Source organism: Pararge aegeria, chromosome 11 (genome assembly GCF_905163445.1).
Source record: "Pararge aegeria chromosome 11, ilParAegt1.1, whole genome shotgun sequence".
NCBI classification, from domain to species: domain Eukaryota; kingdom Metazoa; phylum Arthropoda; class Insecta; order Lepidoptera; family Nymphalidae; genus Pararge; species Pararge aegeria.
In genome coordinates, this window is record NC_053190.1 from 7666867 (window position 1) to 7677841 (window position 10975).

General features: G+C 31.9%; 1 protein-coding gene across 1 annotated transcript; it reads left to right on the forward strand.

Annotated features, from left to right (window-relative positions):
• Window positions 1-3137: 3137 nt before the first annotated feature.
• LOC120627688 (probable salivary secreted peptide) lies at window positions 3138-10237 on the forward strand. Its single transcript, XM_039895712.1, has 2 exons — window positions 3138-3405; window positions 10023-10237. Exons 1-2 carry the CDS (start codon window positions 3214-3216, stop codon window positions 10161-10163), a joined length of 333 nt encoding a protein of 110 aa, XP_039751646.1. The 5' UTR covers window positions 3138-3213; the 3' UTR covers window positions 10164-10237.
• Window positions 10238-10975: the final 738 nt, after the last annotated feature.

A 10975-nucleotide genomic window follows, 5' to 3' on the forward strand; every position in this document is an offset into this window, starting at 1 on the left:
TGGGTATCAAATTAAAGGGCTTGACAAGTAAAATAATACTACAAACTATATGTTGAGAATGAAGTGAAAGTCGGGAGTTATTCAATTTTAAATTTATTGTATACTTCTTCTTTAACTTGCAACTTACATATAGTAGTCAAAAACTGCAGTCTGAAGACGATGTGTTGTCATTTTCATAGTAAATAAAATTACTCATATCTACTAACTCGAAATAACCTAACCATCGGTTTTTTTTTCATAATTTTAAATATCTACGTACCTACAGAAGGAAAAATATGTTTTAAGTAGATATATTTATTTATCCTGGGAAAATCCTCGGTCGGGGATTTACTTTCACACAGACTTTTGCGTTGTTTTACCGAGAGAAGCGATTTCTTCATGTTTAGTTTCCTTGCACGCCGTTCGTACGTCCTTTAGACCCATAACAACATCTAAAATTAGGAACAAAATGACTATAAACTCACAAATATGCTAGATATGTATGTAATGTTTTAACTAAAAGTGTGGTCATAATTTTATGTATTATTATAGTAAGTCATGAAACCTTTTTAAAGAGAGGAGCGCTAATATAAGTAAATATAGGTACATAAACCTTTTGAAATAGCGAAACCATTTAAACGTATATTGGCAAGTTATTAATTTGTTTGAGGACCGACAAACGAGTTGACTTATTGCACGCCTCATAAGCGAAGCGTTGAGGTGGGTATGTCAGTTTACTTACACCGAGTGATTCTCAAACTTAAAATGTCACTTTTTTATTCTTTATTGCTTTTATAAGTGAACTAGTTGTACCCTGCCACGCTTCGCTGTGGCACATTGTGATTGAATGGTTGAGAAAAATAGATAAAAACAATCCTTGATGCGTATTATATATCATGCTAAAATTTCAGCCCGATGATTGCAGAACTTTTTGAGTTTTTGAAGCTTACACAAACCATGCATGCATGCTTACACACACATATCATTTTTATATATATAGATATGTGTTTTAGCACTAAATATGTCCCTCCTACTTCCAGAGGCAACCAGTATTATTTGAATTATAGATAGTTGCAATCTTTGACTGCAAATCTTACATAGACTCTTCCGCACCTAAAGTTTTAGTAGTAGTACCTATTAAAGCATTTTGTGGCCAAGCTTGTCCAGGAAATGCCCTACTACCCCCATGCCTATTTAAGCTGCTAAGCTGCGTTCCAGTCCGAAGGGTGTCATTTTATAGTAACCCTTTAGAAAAACCTTTAGGATATTATTAACAATTATAATTATATAAATAATTTTTAACAAATATAAAACTTTGACCTTAATTTAACAAATATGAAACTTTTATTAAGTCTGTGGGAATTTTAGTATAAAACTTTCATTATTTCTCACTAGCACCCCCGTAACCGATTTTGTGATTTAAACTTCATTCAATACATTCTTGTTTGCTTATAACATAGCCCAAAAACAATCTGTCCAAATTTCATTTCTAAAAGAGGTAAAATTCAAAATTTATTTTTTAGGATTTTTGTAATCATTAACAATATATAATCGCTATACACTTCGGAGATTTAACACTTATAAACAAGTTAGCCTATCCATTAAGTCAATGTATCTTCTACATGGATGCAAAATTTCAATTCAATCGGATGTATAGTTTAATAGTTTTAACGGAACAACCGTAAAAAACTCTATAGATTTATATATTAGTATAGATATAAATAGACAAATGTTGAGAAAAAACACTAATTAAAAAATTGTTTGCAAAAGTTCTGTCTTGGATGTCCGTGTGTCTGTATGTGCGGATCCTGTATCTTGTGGTCACGATTACGAGCGATATATAATACTTCACTTATCGAGTTATTTTTTTTATAGTTTTCAGTATTTCGAGGAATAGAAGCCTATTACTTTCACGGTATATTTAGATGTAGTTTAATTATTATGTAATAAATACTTTTGCAAATTTACAAATAATTGTAATGAATGAGATTATGAGGCGTGCACTTTTGGATTTTCCAACTATTTATTTCTATACATCTATTTTATTATGATACTCAATTAAATTGGTAGGCATTAGTTATTATAAAAATATGAGATAAACTTTACGCAAATTATGCAATTCAAGCAACTATCTACTTATTTTTTGAATTGTTTGTTTTGTATTTCACCAACTTTTTTTTTTACTTTAGATATACCTATATGTACAGTAAAAAATGCCATAAAACGTTTTTTGTCATCAGGTTTAAGTTGCTTTTAGAATTGTATTTGCACAACCATAGTCTTGGGTAATATTTAACGCAAATGGGGGAAATTTATTATCCTCTTTGTAACCAGGCCATGCGGTACATAAGTGATATCATAACTCTGAGGAACAGATAAACCGTGTTCGAGGTTATCTTAGAAACTACATTGATAATTTAAATTTGTTTTATTAAAAGATTACTTTTTTGAGAATATTATTTATTTTTATAGTAGTTTTATAACCATTTTATTAAAAATGCCATTAGAAATCACTCTACACTGGCTCGCTAATTACAAACCTTTAAAACTACTTGATACGAGTTGCAACTCGTTGGGTCACGGACGCATGGATAGACGGACGGACGGACAAACGGTTAGCGGAGGCTTATACACATATTCGAAATTCTAACCTCATGGTTTCCTGGAATCAACTCAACCTCACTGAGGTGATTTAATATTCACAGTTGTAATTTTAGCCCTTGACTCTAAACACATTCCTCATTTGAGGTGTGCTGGAGATGAGGATCCAACGGACAAGGTTAGTCGGCATTTGCGTCGAGAAAGGTTTTTTATCAATATTAGTAAATGCGGTCCAGACAAATGAGCTATAGCAATTAGTATAGTGTGAAAAAAAAAAAAATTGCAACACCAAAAAAAAATCTGATTGCAAATTATACCATATTTAAAAGGAATGTGTACATTCCTTTTGTCATTAACCATATAAATATTCCTAGATAAGCTAATAAAGTTAATTTAATATTCCTATAGTAACTCAATTAAGCACCTTGGTTAAATAGTCAATGGTAGGTTATACGCAGCTACTTGAGGTGCTGACCCTGTTAACAATTTGATACGTTTTTTCCGCTTACTCACAGTTTGAAATAAACAACTCCATATTGACCAATGCGTGCACAAGGTTCAATCATACATAGGTAAGTCCAGTCCATCGCCACACGTCTCACAGTTTGCCCGTTGAGTGATCACTTTATAACAATGAAGTCTGTTTACATTTTATTAGTAGTTCTCGCCTCGTGTATTTATGTTGGTTATTGTAAAGATCTCATCGTTGGAACAAGTTTTAACAACAGACTGATTTGGCAACAGAAGGCTGAGTACAACAGCATCCCTCTTAAAAAGAGGGTCAAGGAAGTTTTTTTCTCTGACCCCGGACAACAGATTATCAAGGTATTTTATATATTTATTGTTATATAAAATTGAATAATTCTTAGTGGTTCTCAAAATAGAATTATTGGCGAGCTAATGGGATACGGTAGATATCTAAATACTATAATAAAATCCTTCTGGGAGGCCAGATTTTATACGAGATATTGTAAATCGAGCAAATATAAAAACAATATGGCCACCATGCCATATTTGCTCGATGATGAGAAAATAAACTCAGCGGAAATATCAAATCTCTAAAATATCAAATCATTGCATAGGAATTAGGTACTACAGCCAACACTAATTTAATTAAATTCTTGCGTTATTATTGACAGCACTTGTATGAATGATTTCAATGGCTAGATTTTGGAAGCCAGGTATTTAATGATGTTATTTAATAATTATTATGTGCTAGCCAACCCATCTGAACTCTGACTCTCCACGGTGCCACGTGGAGAGTCAGAGCTCTAGATCACCCTCTACTTACTAACAGAGCACAGCAGAGGGCCATATAAGCCATATAAGATTACGATAAAACGTTTTTGAAAAATAAATTCAAATATAACTTCTAACATCTTGAAGATAAGAGTTTAAGATTAGCAAAACAATATTCTAATAAGGATCAATAACGTGGGTACCTAATATGGAGTACTCCTGTGATTTATACAGAAAACAATGTTGATTTTTATTAATAACAATATTATACGTACATTAAACGTTTGTGTAATGATTGTATACGAGAGTAGGTACTATTAGGTACGTAAACTTATTTATTTAAAGTACCTAACGTCCGACACTTAACAATTTGTGAGTCACCCTCTGATGGTAGCATAATGCTAGTCAGGCGACTTGTTGACCTTCACATTAATTTAATCCAGAGCACTGAGGTACAAGACCTTTTAACTCATGATTATTATTTGTCCTCCTTCTAGAAATTCTAAATCTATAGGTACCTATTAATTCTATTCATTTTTCATTTAACATATTAAAACAGGCGAATTTTTTTTGTATAAAAGTTATATTGGTTACGCTTCCTTACTCATATAAAAGCTGATGAATTTATTAAATTATATAATTTATATTATAAAGTAAAATTATCGTGTAAATTCAGCTAATACTAATTATTATATTAATATTTTTGCATTAAGAAGCAGCGCTTATAATATTAAATCATCAGTATAGCAGTAATGTGCAGAGCTTGGAACCGGTTTTAATTTACTGTCATATTTTGGTTGGTAACCGGTTTAGAATTTAATATAACCGGTTAATTGATTGAATGCCTTCCGAAGAACCGAAATGATTTACGAGTAGCTTACCAGTTAACTCAAGCGACCGATTTCATAGCGTTAAGTAATAGAGTGACACCAACAGAGCGTTCCACTGTTTCAATCTATTTTTGATATTTGGCGCTAATTTAACTTTTTTCCTGAACCGTAGTGGACGTGGCAAATTACACAAAAAAGCTCAATTTGATTTTAAGTTAACCAATTATTTTCTTTTAATATAGTGAAATTAAACGAGAAACGGTATATCAATTTAAACGGGTTAATAAACGAAATAGTAACCGGCCGGTTCAAACCGGTTCGAATTTTTATCCGGCAAGGTTTTTCCGCGCACATCTTGCTCTAGTTTGAAACAATTATAACAATGTCGTGCAATTCTTTACAATATTTTTTTCAAAAAAATATTTTTGAAGGTAGATAAAACCTACTTGATAGGAAAATAAAATAGGGTTTATTGGTGAACATCCTCTCCCGAAAAAGAATCACCCAAGTCGGCCAAGAAACAGCCACAAGATACTTATACTGACGGTGGACTTGGTGGAATTATATTGGATTCATGAGGGTTTTGATTACGATAGGAGCACCCGTGCTTATGGCTTAATGTTTATGTGCGTCCGAACAAAAACAGCAGATCTTACAAATCAGGATGTCGAAAGGTGACGACGTCATCGGTCGAAAGATGTCGAACGATGACGTGACTACGATCTAGTCATTGTGAAGACTTTGCCAGAACGGCACTACTACTAAATAAATATGTTTAGTTTAAATTTGCAAATCATAAAATTTCGATTAATCAGCATGCCTGATATTGTGGCAAATAACAAATATTGTATACATACTATAGCTTTATGGCATCACCAAGCACGTACTTGTTTAATGACCTATGTTATAATAATGTGATATAAAATGGCAATGTAAATAATTTATTGTAAATCGACAAATTGCTTGATGTTATGCGGAAGCTTGTCCTTTTTGTATTATTCTTTCCTCTGATTTAATAATCATACAATAGCATTCTTAATCTAAATAAATAAAGGGTATACAATTTTATAAAAATATTACGAGTTGCACGTATTGAAATATCACTACACTTATGATTTAAATACACTTTAGATTCAGCAATTTCCACGTCTAGGCAAAAGTGACCTACATTTAAGAACGGCAATTAAAATAGACCGTTCCGTCGAAAATGCTATTCATTTTAACGTTTTGTAAATAGTGGAATCATTTTAAATGTTTATTTATTTATACATCAATCATAAATTCTAGGTATTATAGGCTCAATGTACAAATGAAGAATACAGGTTTTCATAATATTTACCAAATTTACTATTAAATTTATCCGGCGTACGTACGGTGCACGGGTGGGTCCGATTGGGTTTTGTTTCATCATAATAAAAATTATATTATAAAAGTGTAAATTTTCTTAAATATTTATTTTTATTTTTTATAATAACAGCTCCTCAACCCTTCGAAAGACCTAATAGTAGCTATGAATGAACTTACGTTTAAAAAGCCAAGTGTGTCAGAAATGTGGTAATTATGCCTATAAAGAAACTTCTTACCATTAGCCATAAAAAATTTTTTTCAGTAAGGTGCACTAGGAAAAGCTCTTTTTAGAAAATTTGCGCCCAGGGTAGGTTAAATTACTAATTACAAAATTTCTAAGTTAGGCTATTCGAATAAGTTGGATATCACATAATTATTGTTTCGTACATTCCGTAAAAGTTGATGTTCAAAACCGCATACTTTTAGAATCATCAAAAAAAAGTAAAGATGCAGAAGACACGTATACACATAAATATAATATAAACAAGGTATAAATAAGTTCATAACATATTTGTTATAATTTTCACACAAGTATAATGGTTTTTTTTCACTATGAACCATAACATAACAAAATTGAAATTTATAGATTTATCTTTTATTTGGAAGAAATTTGCCTTTCTCGAATTTTCAAGGGAGTGAAAGCGCAAATCACATCATAACTTTACATAAATTAATTTTCCTGGGAAAGCCAGGAGGTTGCAAACCAACCCACGTACCTCCCTGGAAACGGCCATGCAGTTCATATGTTGTTCGTAACCAAAAAACATGAATTATTACAAACAAAGTTTTTGTTTTTGTGGTTTTGATGTTCTCTTGGATATAAATTTGTAATAAAAATATAAAATTTATCCTTATTCGTGTTATTCCTTGATTAAATATTTTCCTGAAGTACTGTTCCTAAAATATCTATTTCCTGGCGTTATGACTTAATATATCAAATTGAGTTTCCGTATATTTGTGTTCACAACCCACAGAAAGTAGTTGATGAATTAACAAATTTTTTTTTTACAACTTGTTGTTTCTAAATATGCTTTTTTATTGTATTTTTAAAACCTGCGTCAGTTATTGAACTAGAATATACTTAATTTTTACTTCTACAAAATTAAACATATATAAAATTTTACTTTGTGAATAATTTATATTATACATGTAGGTATAGTATATATTCGTGCATAGGTATAGATATAAACAACAATGTCTTTTGCTACTACCGATGACGCTCCCCGTAGATCACAGACTCGCAAAACCTGCAGTGCTATCAATTTAATCGTAGTCAATTTTCAACGAACGACATATCGCCTTTGCGTCATACTAAGCCTGCTGAGACTACATTTTGGCAAGTTTTCGACTCTGTTCGACTAAATTACACTCTTACACATACAATTTTGACTAGTAGCTACACTTTCTATTGGGAGGATTCGGCGGTAGATTATTAATAAGATTTAGCGTTCGAGACCAGCACGGCTAGCATGGGTAAGAGACAATTATATCCCCGGGGAAAGGAGAAAAACTTATCTTCTCCCACAGGTTTATCAACTCTCAGCACTGGCGCACGTATGGAAATAATATCCAAATAATATTTATGTAATATTAAACGGGGGTAAACTTATCCTATTCCCTTTTCACGTGCTTTAGCAGGATTACACGTGAATAATATCCCTTGTCAAGGGATATAATCGGGGGATATAATTGTTATCTCCTGCCTTTGCTAGCCCTGCAGAGGGTATGGGTTTCATACGACAATCCATAATTCTTTTTGTAAACTAGGCTTGTTAAAATTTATTATTTTGTTGGTTGTGGTGTATGGTTGTTTGCAAAATATAATGTTTAACTTGTTAATTATAATAGGTTGGAGAAAAGTTTCTTTGCATTTTATATCAAAACACAAGACTTTTTTTTTTTTAAGTTTATTTACAATCATTGTAATATCAAAATGTAAAGATTTAATCATTTCATATTTTTAAGATAATATAGTGTGTCAGTTTTATAAACTATTTATTCTTCTTCATTTTTCTTAGAGTATTCTATTACATTTTCTATTAAAGGTTTTTAAATCTGAATTTTTATATTATTATAAATTGAGTGAGTATTCACTAAGAGTAGAGAATTTACTGTGAATTTTACATAAAGCACATTATGACAAGTTATAGACTTGGTTTATAAAATGTTAATGAATGGCTTAGTCAAAGTTGTTTTGTGAGTTTAATACGCAGTGGAGCTTTTCACGAACACAAGGTATTAAGGGTCTGAATAGATTTCATCCCTTTATTGAACTTGCTGCCTGATGAACGTGCGAAGATTTAATTAGCGTCACTCCCAGCCTTAGGCCAATTCATAAAATATTTTGTGGGAAAATTTCACTTAATTCACAACAAAGGATACACAGATATAACTAAATAGTTTCTTTTAATTTAAATTTTAAAACGATGTTGTTAAAAAATAATCACTGCTGAGTTTTGCGGTTTAATACGCAACAAAATTTCTAAAAAAAACTATTTACGATTGCCAATTTCTGTACGAATCACATTTTAAAATGCCACCCGGCTTTCGCCATGTTGTCGTCACAACAGAATTAAGAACATGCAGAATCCTTATGCAGCCATAATTGCATACAGTGCATTGTGTCCAAAAACAGTGAAACTCCCCGCGCACATCTTACTTCACACCCGCTTTATGGTGCTAGCTCACAAACTTTTCCCGTTTTCCCAATTGTATTATAGACGTTTAGTACATGACAGGTAAAATAATTAATGTCAATTGTCCATGGAGTAACTAACTGTCTATTCGGGAAACTAATAAAGTGGAGTGGAATAAAGCATCATAAACCGATGCTTAAATTTCAGTCGAGTATACGGTTTTTGTATGTTTTTAATTTTGTGTCACATTTTTTTCCCTAAAAAAGCGTAACGTGCTTTGCATAACGTGATGATCATGATGTTCTTATCTAAAATTATCTAAAACAAATAATGAGGCCTTTTAAACATTTATATTTAAAAATAAACTTTAGATGTAATGGTAGTGACAAAGATAGAAAATGAAAACGGAAAGTATACAGGTAAAAATTTTGGGTTTAAAGAAAATTTTTCGTTGTCATTGTTTTCTCAACATACATAAAAAGGCTCGTTTAGTTGTAATTTACAATAGCTAAATGAACGCTCAGTCTGAAACAATTGCCCATTACGTTTTATGTTTGTGACATAATTATTAGTTAAGCTTGTTTCAACGAAGTAAAAATATCGAAAAACCCTTAAAGATATATAATTAAATAGTATATATACGTATATAACATGAATTTTATTTTTTAATTTATTTAATTAGCAACTAGGAATAAATAATATGAAATACTGTCATAACTGAAGACGCAGCGGTTGTGTGGCCCTCGCTTTAGTGCATTTGATATTTAATCTTTAAGTGGTCGTAATAGGAAACGTTTCATCATAATGACACCAGTTTCCGCCATCATTAAACATATGTTTTCCCGTGCATTAGTTTTAAGTAAGGAAACCAATAATGGCCGTAAGCCGGATTTATATCCTACGGTTTGAAATTGGAGACCTGTGACTCTTCTCTCTTTTTGTAGAAGACTTTCATATAGCAGAGCTTAATGAGTCTACACTTTAAATCCGCTGACCCGTCAACACAGCAAGTGGTGGGGATTTGATATATATAGTTTAGGAGGGAGTGATCAATAATCTTTAATTTATGGTTTTCGTTTCGTGGGCTATGGTAGCTGAGAGAGTCGCTTTCATCCAAGCGACATTCAAACTATGCGAGAGAGTGGGAGATTTTTTGAAATCCATATTTCACAATTCATATCACATACCAACCCTAGGCTTAAGTATTTCAGTCCAACATTAGCTGATAACCTGCACAAATAGTTTAATTCACATGTTTACAATTCCAACAGAGTATCCATAGTTAAAACCAAACTTGGATTAGCAGCGAACAAATCTATTACTAAGGGTACCGATTATCATAAAGCATAGTCTAACGAGTTATATAAAAATAAGATTTATTTTATTCCAGGGTATTATTGCAAGGGACCTTGATCACACTGATGCGGCCGCAACGATCACTGCCGGAGGTGTCGGACAATCTTATGCCAACATCAGACTGAAGAGCGAGAGAGGATCTGGCTTGAACTATCAAATTGAAATCTACGTTTAACATTAAAACTAAACACTGATAATAATTAATAAATCTTTATACAATGTTTCCACATTAAATAAATTACAGTAAAAGAGTTTATTTTGTTATTTTGAAAAAGCACTGTTTATAATTGCACTAAAAACTCCCGGACTCACGCATGAAAGGTTTCGTACCATATATATAAATAAAAAAGAATTGCTGACATGTATGTTCGCGCATAACTTCCGAACGACTGCACTAAATTTGATGAATCTTTTAGTTTTGAGTTCCTTTTTGACAGGACAATGTTTGTGTTAAAGAGAAGTCGAACATAATCAAACAAATTTGTAAGAAAATTGTAACTGGACTTTCATTCCTTTAATATAATTTCTGAAACTTCAGGGGAAGCTTAAATATCGTTATACAGATTTTTACTTCATTTTTGTCTGCCTGTCTGCCTATTTTCGCGATTCGCAATGCGTAACGCTGATAGTATTGAATAGATTTAAATGCAATTTAGTAAACTTATAGCCTTATATTAATATATATTAATAATAAATTAAGGCTATTTTTCATCTCGAAAACATTAGGCTTCGGGCAGGGGATGGGAGATTTTGTGCATTTTGTAGCTGTCGAATTTTGACTAGGCTGACAGACAGCGACAGTATGGACACCTAAAAATATATACACACGACGAAAACCAATTTAAGCAGAGCCTATGTTGGCAACCTTAGTACTAGCATATTATAGTTTTTTTTTGTTTTTTAAATAAATAAATAAATATACTACAACAATACACACATCGCCATCTAGCCCCAAAGTAAGCATAGCTTGTGTTATGGGTACTAAGA

Bases quoted from the DNA above. Each gene is read 5' to 3' on its own strand.
- LOC120627688 (XM_039895712.1), top strand. From the start codon at position 3,214: ATGAAGTCTGTTTACATTTTATTAGTAGTTCTCGCCTCGTGTATTTAT. The intron at 3,406-10,022 runs GTATTTTATATA...ATTTTATTCCAG, and splicing joins CCGGACAACAGATTATCAAG to GGTATTATTGCAAGGGACCT.